This window comes from Eumetopias jubatus, unplaced genomic scaffold (assembly GCF_037043125.1).
Source record: "Eumetopias jubatus isolate StellerSeaLion01/CBP00866 unplaced genomic scaffold, mEumJub1_p1.0 scaffold_2, whole genome shotgun sequence".
NCBI lineage: Eukaryota > Metazoa > Chordata > Mammalia > Carnivora > Otariidae > Eumetopias > Eumetopias jubatus.
In genome coordinates, this window is record NW_028274808.1 from 84,006,651 (window position 1) to 84,022,492 (window position 15,842).

Genomic DNA, 15,842 nt, shown 5'->3' on the forward strand with positions numbered 1-15,842 from the left:
GCCATGGTAAGATAAGAATGGTGCTGTTGAGGGAGCCTAGAAGCCAGATAGTTATTTCCCTAAGCCCTGTTTGTATAAGGCTGCTTTTTTATTCAAAATTCCCCATCCTCAGTGCCCTGGCCTTTTTTGCCCTTGAGGAGCATGGATATATCTCTTCCATTTTCACTATGAAGAGTCCATAGAGGGTACAAGAGGTAAGATTTCATCAAAGGAGAAGGTATGCTTCCATCAGGCTATATTGGGTTCTAGATATGACATTTATTTTTAATTGCAAGAAAAAGACAACTTATTAGCATTTGCAGTCTTCCTTTTTGATGAAGGAAGTATACAGAGCAGAGGAGCAAGTCTTTCCATAACTCCATTGGGACATCTCAGGTGTTAAGATAATGCCTCCCTGTGAGCCACCACTCTCTGTATAAAGGAACACAAACCCCTCAGCTAAACCCTGTTCATAGGTTGAGTTGACTATTTACATGTAGCTCATCTGCTGGGCAGACAGAAAATAAACTTCTGTTATTTTTGGCTTCTTCTTTGGAAGTGCCTAGTCAGAGGTAAAATTAACAAGTGTAAGCATACACATCTGATTCCACAGAAGGAAACATATTACTGATACCTATGATTTCTGAAATTAACAAATAATCCAGTAAAAGGTTTTAAAACATTTTTATTTATCTATATGAAAACAAGAAAATACCCACCCCCAAAAATCACAGCTATAAATTTAATAAAATGCTTTTACTGAAAAATCAGAAGGTTACACAAAATTAACACCAACCTGGACCATGTTAAGCATATAACTACCATAAGAATGTTGGAGAGAGAAAATCCATTTTTGTGCCGAGCCATAACTATATTCATATTAATGTTAATAATAACAATGTGCCTAGCATTCTAAGTAGATTGCTTCATATAATCTTTATAACAAATCTATGAAATATGTCCTTTTACATCCATTCTAAAGATTAAAATACAGTGACTCGAAGAGATAATTTATACAAAGTCACATAACCCCTTAGGCTGGATCCAGGTTTCAAATACAGTGTTATCTTGAGTGAAAAAGCCATTCCTCTATGTTCTTTATGCTATACTGTGTGGTTTCTCCTCTAAGCCTAACTTTCTTTTTGCTAATGTAAGAACAGAAAATAGAGATGTGGAAATTCTTGTCCAAGTCCCCTGCCCCTGTCTCCTTTGCTTGTGGCCATTGCTTTGTTCTAGAGGAAAGAGGATAAACTTTGTTAGATGCCACTAACCCTGAATGGCAAGAAGAGAAATGAAATGGAGTGAGGCAAGAAAAATGACCTGACTTCAAAGAAGAAAGAGTTCTTAAGAGAAAGAGAGAGCTGCTTAGAGTCAACTGTGAATTCACAGCGCCCCCGCGGCTCCTGCCTCTGCTCTTGTGAAAGCCTATGGCCGACATCTTTGCTTATTCGCACACTCCATATCCAATGAAGGTCCTAGAACGTTAGGATTTGGCCAGTGCTGCTGAATTTGAAGGCACCTGAATGAACAGTTGTGTTCCACTTCTGATGATTATTGCTGGGACTGAACTCTCTGATAGCAGAGTATGGAGACAGTTCGACGCTTCTAGCCAAAGTGGGCGAGAATGCTGGCAAGGCTGTGTGGACTCAAGAGACTTGACATGATTTAGAAATGATGGCCAAATGAAACAAAAACTGATATTTTATGAAAACAGTATTTCTGGGTAGAGGAGAATATTTAACTTAACAAGAATGCTGCAGACCCTGCCCCTTAGCTCCTGGACCCTCATATAGTAGAACTACAGGAGCAAAAGATGATCTGTACTATCTTCCTAAGACTCCAAGGAGTAGCTTGGAGCATCTCGAGCAGAGGTTAGAAACTTCTGGTCCTTAGGCCAAATCTAGTCACAGAGGTATGTTGTGTGGTTCTTACAGCTTTAGCCTACACAGTGACTGGAATTTCAAGCCCTGGACAAATCCTCAAATCAAGTGACGGTGGGCTTTCATTTCTTCGGGCAATGAATTTGAATAGAGGGCCCCTCTGTTAACATAGCATAGGCTTTCCAGTTTGCTCAATGCCTAGACCTCCCCCCGAGGTATTGAAGCTTTATTTATTTTTATCCTTGCACTTATAGTGAGAATTCCCTTCCATGGAGTGAGAGCTGTCTGGCTCCCATATGAATCTGTGCTAGGGATGCCGGTGGGCATCTCATCAAAGCACTGGCAATAGAAAGTGAACCCTCATGTTGCTAGTTACTACAGAAAAGTTAACAGGAAAAAATAGCAGCTCAGAGCTCTTTTATTTTTTTTAAATAAAAGTTTAAAGTTATAGCTTTTTAAAAAAATACTCATTACTTCTATATTGCTATTTTTTCCCCTTTTCAGTAAAAAATAAAACAGTCTATTCAGTGGACACAAGCACATTTGAATCCCAACCTGTCAGCATCTTGTATATGTAAACTCTTCTGGACTTTGGGAACATTTTTTTAAATAGCTCAGTCCAAAACAAAACCAGTAAAAATGCAGCAATAAAAATCAAAAAATAGATAGATAGATAGATGATAGATAGATAGATAGACGAATGATTTCAAAGAGACTTTTATTAACTGCCCATTTAATTCAAGAAATTCCTAAATGAATAAAACAAAACAACAGAAGCAAAACCCAAAGTGCGCCTTTAGTCTTATGAGTTGAAGAAGGCCTTTTATGCAGAGCAGAGTTTTGTTTGGATAATGGGCAGTGGCAAGTATGGTTGGAAGACTGAGAAATAGAGTTTTCAGGCTTTATCGGCTACCAAATAATTCTTATGCCGGTTAGACTTTATAGGGATCAAATGAGTAATATCTACATGAAGCAATCCAATCACTCATCATTTATCACCCCTCCAATGGGACAGTTTCAGTATGTATAGATCTGTGGTGTGTATGGGTTTCACTATATGAAATGCAATGACTCATGCACTGGTTTGGTTTTTCCCAAGAAATATTGGACCTGGTGACAGTGTTTAAGGAGTTACCTGAATATGACTGAGACAATAAAAAACATTTTACAGAATAATAAAACACTAAATATTGGTAAGTGTTGATATTAACATTGGTAAATTTAGTATAGTGAAGGGCACCTGGGTGGCTCAGTTGGTTAAACAACTGCCTTCAGTTCAGGTCATGATCCTGGAATACCGGGATCAAGTCCCGCATCAGGCACCCTGTTCAGTGGGGAGTCTGCTTCTCCCTCTGACCCTCCGCCCTCTCATGTGTTCTCTCTCTCTCAAATAAATAAATAAATAAAAATCTTTAAAATAATAATAAAAATATTAGTATAATGATACTGGTAAATTTTATTTTTCATAGAAAATCCATTGATAAAAAAGGGGCTAATGTCTTTCTCAACTCCACTCTAAGGGACAGGTAAACAGATGAAGAAATTGAGTGTCCAAGAGTTTGTGACTTAACATCACATAACTAAAAAACAAGGATGTAGGAATACAGCTGAGGAATCCTGAATGATCTCAGAGTCTTTCCATGATATCTTACTGCATAAACATGAGGGAACAGAAAATCCTCTGGGCTGTTGGGTAGAAAAGAGATATGTACTGCCCAAGATAGGAGTTTAGTTTTTGTTTTCTGTGCCTGTTTTGTAGATACAGAATATAGAGAAATACAAAGTGTCATTATTGCTGTTTTTACTTCTTCAGTATTGGGATATCTGTAAATTGGGTTGGACAGAACATTTCAGTTTAATGAAGATTTTCTGTTTTTATTAGGAGTCTGAGAGTTTCACTGATAAAATGGAGAATAGCTGCTCACTTCTGGGAAATAACCACAGCCCACAATCAAGCCTGATAAGAAATCTGAAAAGGAGTAACTTATTTTGAGCAAAGGTGTCATAAGCTCATCAGGTAGAGATGAGGCTACAACCAAGGAAGAGGGCAAGATGCATGCGTTTGAAGCAAATAAACTCCAGCTTTAAGATCCAGGGACAGATGCAGTCAATATCAGTAAGTGGAGAGAAAGCTGTAGACTCTGAACAGATAAGCAAGCAAATGAGTGATGAAGTTAAAACACATTCATAAGGCAAGTAGAGGAAATGATCAAAGTAACCACCAAAGAACAGTAAAGTCTAAATCTAGCTTTTTTTTTTTTTTTTTCCTTCCGGAGATATGTTGACATTGAAACCTTGCATCAGTATTTCCTAAAACTGTAGATCTCTTGAGTCAGACAATAAAGAATCATGGCAGTGGGTCTTCCAAAGAGAGATGCCATTGTGCAGGAGAGGAATTCAGTATGTCAAGAAAAGAAATGGAGCTAATGAGGAATGATGTAAACATGCCACCAGGGTTTTAGTAATGGAAATGCAAGTGCTTACTATTGCTAAGCCTCTAGTTCTTAATATGTAAAACTGAAATAATAATTCAAAGTTCTGTTTTGAGAAATCAAAATATAATTAGCAAAATGCCTCAAAAGTAGGGAGGGCTAAATAAACTGTAGCTGTTATAGTTTCCACACATGCTTTCCTAAGCTCTCCTGTATTGACAGAGGCATTTAAATAGAGGTGGTTTAAATAAGGAACAAATCATGACATACAGGAACAAAAGGATCTCGAAGTCTGGCAAGAACAGTTAAGGTAAAAAATTTGCCCAGCATTGCCTAGCTAATAGAGCTAAGCAAAAAACAGACCTGTTAGATTCCAAAGCTCCTGCATTTTCCTCTATCCCATTTTGCTTCTATAAATGAGATCTGTAAGCCACTGAAAGGTGATTAATTAGATTTAAAATTTCCTTCGCTTTCAAGTTTCCGATTTAAGCCATAGTACCTCTGTCCCATTGGATGAAGGTGCTGTAAATGGCTGCAGTGGCAGAACATAACTGAAATGCAACTGTCCTTCTGTCCCTCCCTGAAGCAGTCAGAAGTGTGGGGTGAGGATGGTGATATAGAGCCCAGCACACTCTCACCAGGGATCTAGATCCCAGTTTCCCCCAGGCTGCCTTAAGCCACCAGCTGAGCATAAACTTGAACCCCCTCTGGTGAGGACACTTTGCATCAGGCTTAGCCATCCAACTGCAGGTAGTAAAATTACTATTTCAAAGCCAGGGGAGAAGAGATGTTGGACATGCTGAAAAGGAATATATTTTTGGATTTTTTCCCCCCACAATTGTGGGAATGATATGTGGGAGGAGAAAATATTCAAGTAAATATGGTATGGTGCTGAGCGTCTGTAATATGAGCCTGGTGTCTCAAGGGAAAATTCCTACATTTGTGGCCCCTGGGCAACAATTAACCCATTCTTATTCCACACTTCTCCCTCCCAGACTTGGCTGGAATCCCAGACAGAGGGCTTATCTAAACCCTCGTCTTCTTCCTCTGCCGCTCGCCTGCGGCTCGTGTGCTGCTTTGGTAGGGTAGCCCCTCGGCCCAGTTTCTGTCGCTGTGTTTGATCGTAGCCAATAGATTGGTGAGGACCAAGGAAGTGTGCACTGGTACATTTGAACTACTCCCGCCAATGTCAATAAGGAACAGCATAAAATTTCCCGGATACAGCCCAACTCAGCTTACTTTGCCTAGGAGTGTGAATTAAAGCCCGGGGTTTAATGACTGGTGAAAGTCCCTCGAGTCCCTGAGCTGTGTGTGCAGAGTCACACGTTAGAGCTGGGATCTCAGGGCGGTCGGTCGAGACTAGCAGGAGCGGCAAATGTGGTCAGTGGAAATGAACTCTCAGTTCAGCTCCGCAGCACGTGACTTCCTATTTCTGTAAGGTACTTCCAAGGGACTTCCTCTGTAAAAAAATCAGCTTGAGTCCCGGGAGATTTCATTCAGCGCAGTCGCTAAGTTTACTTCCAACTCCGGACAGAAGTTTTCCCTGAGACACCGTGTTAGTTTCTTTTCTCTTTCCTCTGTCATTGCCAGCATGCAAGGATCTTGTGGCTCCCGTTCGTGATCGGAAGCTGAATACACTGGTGCAGATCTCAGTAATCCACCCCGCGGAGCAGGGTCTGACAAGATACTCAAGCACGGAAATTGTGGAGGTGAGTGAGCGTGCTGTGTGCCTGCCTTCCTCTGCCCTGCTGTCGCCTTCTCAGCCTCTCTCTGGATTTGAGGGAACAGCTGAAATAAGTTAGTCCATGGCCTGTAGCTATGCTGCGTTACTGTCCTCTGTCATTTAGGAAGGCATACCTGAGGTTATTAACCATGCATTGCGAACTTACCAAAATAAACAGATGAGAGAAGAGCTTGCCTTTTTCATAAGAGACCTTATTTTCTTTAGTAAATAGGAAAAAAAAATCTCACTTTGAATCCTTAAATAGATCACCAAGCAGATGTAGATATAGATGTAGATATATATATTTTTTTATTTAAATGGAATGAATACTTATTTGGGAGGAATAAAAGAGTTGTAAAGTGCCCCCAGAGAAGTTAAGTGTTTTTGCACTTTTCATTTTTTCCTATGTTCTTCAGGCTGCCCATGGAAACTTTATATTCTTTGCTATTTGTGTGTGTCTTTTTAAAAGTACCGTGTTTTTCAAAGAAAGGTAGATGATTAATTTGAGAAACTGTAATGTTTCTAGCTAAAGGGTGTAAATATTACTCATCAGATGAGAGATTTCCTATTTACATTTATTGTTACTAATATAACATTCAAAATGTGTCGGGAGGAAACTTGTTATTGTATTGGATCAGATTCAAAAGAGGAAGTGTTTCCCTTTTGATTATTTTGTTCTCATCACACAAATTTCACGCACCTAGTGAATGAGAAATAGGGGAGCATCTGGGACTACAGAAAGTGTGCTTTCAACTCCTTAGCTTTGCGTGCTTTTTTTTTCAGATTTGTAAGCCCTGTCTGTTTTGACGGGGGAGTTTCTCTGTAAGGAACTAAGCAGCCTACCCCAGACACCGGGTTTGCTCAGTGCTGGCCTGTGCCTGGCTGCTGGAATAAATGATTCAGACTAAACTCGACTCATTTCTCTAATGGGAATGACCCAGATCCTGCATGTAGCCTTGAATCTGCCCTTTGGAAACTTTAGGTTCCAACGCTGGTATAATTTGTAGTTAATGCTGTAGTTGAAATAACAAAAATAGTCCCATTCATATAGCGAAAACTTGACTAAAATTGTAAAATTGTTCATTTATATGAAAAAAATTTCAAGTATTGTCCCAGTTTAGTTATTCTTAAAATATTGCCAAAACTTAAACGAAATGAGTTTGACACATTTCAGTTGTTTATGTTTGAACATACATAGCTGTTTTGGGCTGTTTTATTGACTGTTTTTCCAAAGTGTCAACACAGAGCTGAACAAAAAAGTATTTGTTGAAGAAAAGGAGAAAGAATGAATGACTAAATAACTTGGGCTTCCAGAAACTCATAGACACATGGTTTACTAAATTCTAGCAAACATCTCAATGATATTTGGCAATATTCATATTTAAATATAGATGTAAAATTTAGTGTTGGATGTCAGCTCTCTCAAAATGAAATCTGAGGCATTGAAATATCCTGTGCACTGCATCCTAATGCTAGTAATTATATAGCCCCAAATCCATCATATTTAGTTTCTTTCATTAGTTTTCAAATCGGTCTGAGAAAAAACACAGCTGAACACCTGAAAACAAATGGACATTATCAGAGCATGGCTTTCAGTTGAATCATTACAGAAAGGAAGTAAATGGTACTTTATGAGCAAACAGCTTCATTTTAATTTGATCAGTCAATATCTTAGATCATTTGTGTGAATTTCGGGTTAAATCCATTAGATCTATTCTCAATGGACTGACAGCTGACCCTAATTAAGGATTCTGCATATAATGAAAATAAATTGTTTTTCCAGAGTATTAGCAGCTCTGACACTGTTGCAGTGCCATTTACTATCAGCAGCTCTATCAGTATTTGGGGCTCTGGGCCTTGCTGTCGCCCATGAGCATCATTCGGCAATTCAGATCGCTCTTCCAGTAGAAACTATTTCCTAGAAAAACAAACAGACTCAGACACACTTTCTGCATTCTCATGTGTCCCTGCATGCTGCCAACTGCAGTTGCTGCTTTATTGAATCAAAGTGGTCTGCTTGTGCTGTTACAGGGAACAAGAGACCCGCTGTTTTTGACTGGTGTCACATTCCCATCTGAGTATCCCATCTATGAGGAGACCAAAATAAAGCTAACGGTCTATGATGTCAAGGATAAGTCTCATGACACTGTAAGTACTTGTACTTATTTCTCTTTTTTGGGGGTGGGGAGGGGAAGGAGTTATGCTTTTCCAAACTATTGGGTTTGGATATAACTGTCATTTTTCAAAGAGGGTGTTTATACTGTTTATGCTTGTCTTATGTTTATAGTTTGCTGAGGATCCCCATCCCTACCCCCACGCCTCCACGCCTCCACGCCCAATTCATTTGGCAATTGGTGAGGAGCAAAAGCTTTCAGAACAGATTTTTCTCTTTCTCAGGAAGGCTGGCTTGATCTCTTGGTTTACCTTTCTGTGGTTGTTTTAAGGAGTTGCTGAAGGAGTCATAGTGTGGGCATAAGGCAAGTGGAAGAGATGAACTTTATATACTGTCTTAAAACTTTCTAGATATTTTAACTATTCTAAAACAGGAGGTTGGTAAAGTGCTCTACTTTCACCTTTTATTCTGGACAAGACTGTGTAGAGAGACACTCCCTCTATTTTCCTGAAGTTGTTCTTGGCACCAAAGCAAACAGAGCGGGTAACGAGAAGCACTAGCCACATGTTTTAATCGGCCTCCTTGCGTGGAGGTCATGTAAAGCCCCGGTGGGCTTTTGTCCTAAATTCTTCAGTCTTTCTACAGGGTCTGACTTTTCTTCTACCTGAATCAGACTTCTGGTTAGTCAAGGACCTAGGCACTATCTCTAGAGGCCATTCTTAAAATTCCTGGACAGAAGAGAATGCTGTTGGGTAGGTGCTGGGAAGGGGATGGCTTAAAAGGGGCCCTCTCCTTCAAATCTCTCCTGTCTGTTTACAAGGCAGGGAAGCTATGGCAGTGTTGATGATCAATAGTGAGGCACGTGCCGGGGAACACTTTGAAGGCAGGGAGGCCTTTAGGTTCCAGTAGAGTTCCTGTTGAAGCTAAGCGGTGCTACTGGACACAGAGAATCGCCCATACCTCGTCTGGGGAAAACGTCACTTTAAACTCCGCCCTCATGTAGGTTATGGTTCAAATAGATAGTGGGAGGAGGGGATGCAACTGTGCAGGGGAGTAGTAAGCAGAGAAATGATTAGGATGATGTGAACTGTGGGATTTTCTGTTCCTCCAAGCACACGATCAAATTCAATTCCCCCAGCAATCCCAAAGCATAGACAGGACAGAATATGGCAAGGGCAGAGTTTCTGTAACACTATGTTACAGAAATGAATGTTTCCCCTAAACTCTTGAGTTTGTGAAGTCCTTAGAAATGTCAGAGTTATGGGATGCCTGGGTGGCTCAGTTGTTAAGCATCGGCCTTCAGCTCAGGTCATGATCCCAGGGTCCTGGGATCGAGCCCCGCATTGGGTTCCCTGCTCAGCGGGAAGCCTGCTTCTCCCTCTCCCACTCCCCCTGCTTGTGTTCCCTCTCTCACTGTGTCTCTCTCTGTCAAATAAATAAATAAAATCTTAAAAAAAAAAGAAATGTCAGAGTTAGAAATATGAAATACCTAAGATGTTTCTATCCCCTTTACTCTCCCTCATTTAAAATGTGCATGGATGTTAATGCTTTACGGATAGATGATTAGCTTACTCATTAATTATGCTTTTTGTTGGCTTCTATTCTGGAAGCTACTTATTTAAGGTCTTTTAAAGACTTCCTTCATCAGAGGTGTCATCACATAAAAGTATTGGATGAACCTGAATCCCTGCTATGAAATAAGACTTGTGAAATTTGAGCATACTTAAGAGATGCAACCAGCTTTCATTTACTAAGAGCTGTTAATTAAGGCATAACCTCTTCCTTAAAATAACTAACAATTAGTCCTGGTGATGGAAGTGTAAATAAAAACACAGTTTATTAATATGCTAATAGCCCCCATGGACATACAGTCTTTATCATGGCCCTTGTTCTCTCATTTCTTAAGATTTTCTTTGGGTTGGGGGCGGGGGAGGGGGGATGGGGAAGCAGGAAGTGGTTTTCAAGTACAGTTTATAATTGTGAGCACTTAACAACCTAAAAAAATTAAGATCATAGTACTTTTAAGGCCTAAGAAATGAGAATATGTATATGTGTTTTAGAAAATTAATGAATTATGTGCATGTATTTAAAAGTAGTTTAAATATTTGATCCTAGCAAAGCATTGATCATGTTAGGCTGACCCAGAACAATGAGATTTTTCTACTGACTGAAAACTAGTGAGTTGAGTCAGATGACTAAGTTGCTTGCCCTTTCCTATTGAATTTATCATTACTTGGATTTCATCAGTCAAATAAATGTGTAACTTTGCCATTTCGTAATTATTTCCATACTTATTAATATTAGATATTTTTATTTTTATTTTATTTTATTTTTTTAAAGATTTTATTTATTTATTAGAGAGAGAGAGAGAGACAGCTAGAGAGGGAACACAAGCAGGCTGAGTGGGAGAGGGAGAAGCAGGCTCCTGGCCGAGCAGGGAGCCCGATCCGGGGCTTGATCCCAGGACCCTGGGATCATGACCTGAGCCGAAGGCAGACGCTTAACGACTGAGCCACCCAGGCACCCCAATATTAGATATTTTTAAAGAGAAATAATAACCTTTCATCTGTGCCCTTGATACAGCTATTATGTAACTGGTTGTTGTTCTTGTATTCCTCTAAACATTGGACCTAAGATTGATTATCTTACTTAGTAACTTCAGCAGAAATGCAATTAATCATTGTAACCAAAGAGAAGAGTCTGTCCATTCAGAATGACTGTTGTTTCCTCCTACTACATCCTTCATCCTCCTCATTCACTGCAGTAAGTCTTGCACTGTGGCAGATGGATAGTGCTTGGCATGTGGGGAGGTGGGGTATGGTGGGTGACAGGGTCATTATTAAAATTGGAGTAGCCTTTTTACTATTTTCCTCATCATGAGAAAATTATCTGTTTTCTCAGAATGTGCGGCTCTAACATCCAGCTGTTTGGTGGGGACTTCAAAGCTTGAAATTGAAGCCTGTGGCTGGGATAGGAGAGCCCAAATTCAAACAGTGAAGCTGGTATCTTCTAGATACATACTGGTTGTATGCTCTATTTTAAACTTCCTGGAAAATGAAACAACATAGACACAATTGTTTTTAGCACATAGCTCACAGTGTTCAGCCCTAGGGAATCAAGCTGGGACTATGGGTCTTTCATATGTTACAGAAAAAACTCAGAAGAAGGTGAAATTTACATAGGAGAAGAACATCACCATCAAACTTTGTCTTTTTCCCTTCTTCCCATGCAACCAGTGTCTTGGAAGATACTGAACAAGCTCTTTCAACACCACACTGAGGATAGCCCTCAATCTGCAAACATATAATTAGGTCACAAAATTGGCTTTGCTCATGGTAGGAATTTGAATTTCTGTGTATTTTGCAGTAGTACACATTGCTTCATTTGTTCTTAGAGTAAATAAATGTTGCTGTATCCTCAACTTGTTAGATGTTCAGTTACAGGACAGAACCCTGTGTCCAGTAGATATGGAACATTTCTCAGGTGAGGATATATGTCCTAAGATATTTTTTACTGCCAGTTACTAGCAACTCTCCATTTGTACCTTTCAGAAAAAAGTGACCTTATCAAGATTGGATGTAAATTTATTACATTGTGTGAGTTATGTCCAAGGCAGTTTATTTCTAGCACAATTCCCTACATGGTTATAATACATTTTAAGACAGTTAAGTTTTTTGTGTTTTTCTATGGAAAAGAAAATCATTTACATTTAGTATACTCTGACTTGGTTTGATTTTCTACACTAACTTCTTAGAAGGTTAGGTCTAATTATACTTGTTGAGATACAAATTCTGTAAGCTTGCCTTCTCTTTGTAGAAGATACAGTACAGCTGATAAGGAAAAGAAACTGATACCATTGATCACTAAGCACATACCAAGCACTGTATTTAATTTGTTATACATGGTTTTTTCTTTAATCTCCAAAAAATTCTTTGAGGGAGGTATTACCTTGCCCATTTTAAAGGTGAAGAAATTGAGATTCTGAAAACTTAAGGAGGCCAAGTCAAAAATCGTTTCTTTTCTCCAGAGTACATACATTGTTAGGATTACCCTCATTTTCACTTACACATGGTGGTATTTTTACTTCAGCTGATGCTTTAAAAACATTCTTCAGTTGGATCTTCAAAATTGATTAATTGAGAAAAAAAAATGTCAGCCAGTATAGGGGAAAAAACAAATCCAAAATTTGTAAGCACTTAGATTAAGCATGTATAACTAATTGCAAATGTCTGAATAAGTTTTATGAAGTGGCCAGCTAATATTAATGAAAGAATAGCTGTTATTACCTGTTGTGAAATGGTTAAGTTTATGTCTTAGACTTCTGCTTTTGTCCACCTGGCCCTTTCCTTTTGTCTCTAGTGCATGGTCCTCTCAACTTGGTGGTTCACCTTGCCTTTGGTAATGCTCTGGTCTCTCTTGTAACATAATTTGCAAGGGGAGTTACCAATTCCGTACAGACGTAGTTCAGGGTTCTAAGATGTTGCTGCCCTTCACAAATAATTTCACTTCCTTTCTATCCGTTGATGAATAGTATATATTTACAAAGAGCATATTTATATTTTATTGAGGCATAATTTACATACAACAAAATGGACAAATCTAAAGTGTTCAGTTCAATGAGTTTGATAGTTGCATATGGCCACATAAGCTCTACCCGATGCAAGATATAGAACATTTCCATCATTGCAGAAAGTTCCTTTGTGCCCCATTCTGGTCAATTGCCACCCCACATACTCTGAGGCAACCACTTTTCCACATATAACAACATGGATTTGTTTTGCTTGTTGAAGTTTATGTGAATAAAATCATATAATATGTGTTCTCTTGTGCCTGATATCTTTTGCTCAACGTATTTTTGAGGTTCATGTGTGTTGCTGAATGGTATTATTACTGAATGGTATTATGTTGTAGTGATACCACAGTTTATTCATTCTCTTATTTACATTTCTCTACATTTAATAACTTACAGCTTTTGACAACAGTGAACTAAGTGTCTATCAACATTCGAGTACAAGTATTTGTGTGGATATTTGTTTTTATTTTGGGAGGTAAATACTGAGGAGTTAAAATTGTTAAGTCATAGGGCAGACAGATGCAGGTTTAACTTTTTTAGGAACTGCCAACGGTTCTTCAAAGTTATTGTATGACTTTATTCTCCTACTCTTACTTCTGTGTGAGAGTTCCAATTAACTCCACCAATGATGATATTGTCAATCTTTTTCATTTAGCATTCTAGTGGGTATGAAGTGGTTATCTTACTGGGTCTTAATTTGTATTTTCCTGATGACTAATTCTGTTAAGCACTTTCTCCTACGCTTATTGGCCATTCATCTATCTTTTTTCTTAAGATTTTATTTATTTGGGAGAAAGAGAGAGGAAATGAGAGGGGGAGGGGCAGAGGGACAACAGATTCCCCAATGAGCGAGAAGTCAGTGCAGGGCTTGATCCCAGGACCCTGAGATCATGACCTGAGCTGAAGGCAGACGCTTAGCTGACTGAGCCACCCAAGGACCCCCCTTTTTTTTTTTAAATGACTTTTCTGTTCAAGACTTTTTTCTTTTTAAAAAAAGAAAAGGGGTTTTCTTTTTGGGTTTTTTTTTATTGTTAATTTATAAGAACTTTTCATATATGTGGATATAAGTGCTTTTATGAATATATGTGTTACCAAAAAAAAGGATATATGTGTTACAAGTCCCCTCTCTTCCCTTTGGCTTGCCTTATAATTTCCTTAATGATGTATTTTGTTGTTCAGAGACTTTAAATTCTGAGTAAGTTCAGTTTATCAATCTTTTCATTAGTGCTTTTTGTGCCCCCAAAGATGATTATGCTTTGGGTCATGGGAATATGCTCCAGGGTCTTCCTTCAAAATGTTTTATTGTTCTAGCCTTTACATTTATGAATAAGATAGGAATCAAAGTTATTTTCTCCTATGTAGATATCTAGTTATTGCAGCACTATTTGTCAAAAATACTTTTTTCTTCACTAAATTTGTTTTTTTTTTTTTAAAGATTTTATTTATTTATTTGAGAGAGAGAGAATGAGAGATAGAGAGCACGAGAGGGAAGAGGGTCGGAGGGAAGAGGGTCAGAGGGAGAAGCAGACCCCCCGCTGAGCAGGGAGCCCGACGTAGGACTCAATCCCAGGACTCCAGGATCATGACCTGAGCTGAAGGCAGTCGCTTAACCAACTGAGCCACCCAGGCGCCCTTTTCTTCACTAAATTTGGTAGGTGCCTTGACTAGAAACTCAATTGTCTACGGATAGATGCAGGTCTATTTCTCGATGATCTGTTCCATTGATCACTTTGTCTAGCTTCATGACAACATGACTATTGTAGCTTTATAGTAAGTCCTAAAATAGGTGATTTAAGTCCTCTACCTTTGCCAGCTTTGTTTTTTTTATCAAGGTTTTGGTTTTGCCTATTCTAAGAGCCTCAGTTTTTCCACATAAGTTTGAGAATCACTTGTCAATTTCTTCAAAAAGCCTGTTGGGATTTGGATTGGAATCGTGTTAAATCTATAGATCAATTTGGAGAGACTGGACATCTTAACAATATTGAGTCTGTTGATCTGTAAATATGGTAGGCATATCATTCCATTTATTTAGGTATTTAAATTTTATCAGCAATATATTTGTGTTCAGATCCTTTGTGTGTGGTTATAATACATTTTAAGACAGGTATTTTTGATAGTTTTTCATGCTTACAAGGTATTTTTAAAAATACAGTTTTAAGTTCCTGTTTGTTAGCAGATAGAAATACAGTTAGTTTTTGTGTATTGACCTTGTATCCTACAGTCTTGCTAAATTCACATATTAGTCCTAAAACACTTTTTAAGACTCCACAGGAGTTTGTAAACATATGATCATGTTATCTGTGAATAATTAAAGATTTTTATGTTTCCTTTTCCAGTCAAAGTGCATTTTATCTTTCCTTATTGCACTAGCTTGGTGCAATAGGACTTTCAGTATTGATGGAAGTGGTAAGAGTGGAAATTCTCGTTTTGTTTCGATTTAAGGTAGAAGTGTTCAGTATTTCACCATTAAATTTGATCTTAACTGTAGGCTTTTCATAGATGTCTTTTATCAGATGGAGGAATTTCCCTCTATCCCCAATTTCCTGTGAGTTTTTTTTTTATCATAAATCATGTTGAATTTAGTCAAATGACTTTTTTGGTATATATTGAGATGCTCAAATGTTTTTCTTACTTATTCTGTTAATGTAGTGAATTACATTAATGGTCTCTGTAAGTTAAACCAACCTTGGATTCCTGGAGCAATATTTTCACTATGTAGCAATCTCACCTCTTTCTCAAGCTTCAGCCTAGTGCATGGGGAAATCAACCTCTGCTCTTCTGCCTCACATTGGAGAAAGCCCCGTGCGCTCATTGGTGAATCTCTCAGCTCTCCTGCACATTGAATTGTCCTCCTTCAGTATGTGACTTTCAGTGGGAAGGAGTAGGTGGATGGGCAAGACCCATGCTATGGCTAGGGCTCCTCAGGATTCAGATCTCTCATGCCAGGTAATGTGCTCATTAAAAGTTTATTGCAAGTCCAACTGGTTTCTATGGAATGTCCTCCTCCTGCTGCTGCTCAGCCAGGAATAATACGGGCCATGGGCATTTCTTCCTCCAGGAAGGGTCTGTCATTCCCTGGATTTCATTTCATTTTGGTTTCTTGACACCCTCAGTTTTCTGATGGGTTTAGCAAAAACTGTGA

General features: G+C 38.7%; 1 protein-coding gene across 8 annotated transcripts in view; it reads left to right on the top strand.

Moving 5' to 3' along the window:
- INPP4B (inositol polyphosphate-4-phosphatase type II B) overlaps nt 1–15,842 on the top strand; it is an 842,030-nt gene that overhangs the window by 438,896 nt on the left and 387,292 nt on the right. For all 8 annotated transcript variants that reach the window (XR_003608999.2, XM_028102335.2, XM_028102336.2 and 5 more), the window contains 2 exons: nt 5,882–6,000; nt 8,046–8,162. Coding sequence is in view for 7 of the 8 variants with exons in the window: in XM_028102335.2 (XP_027958136.1) it covers nt 5,882–6,000; nt 8,046–8,162 (236 nt within the window). In the remaining variant the exon portion in view is untranslated. The remainder of the gene's footprint in view (nt 1–5,881; nt 6,001–8,045; nt 8,163–15,842) is intronic.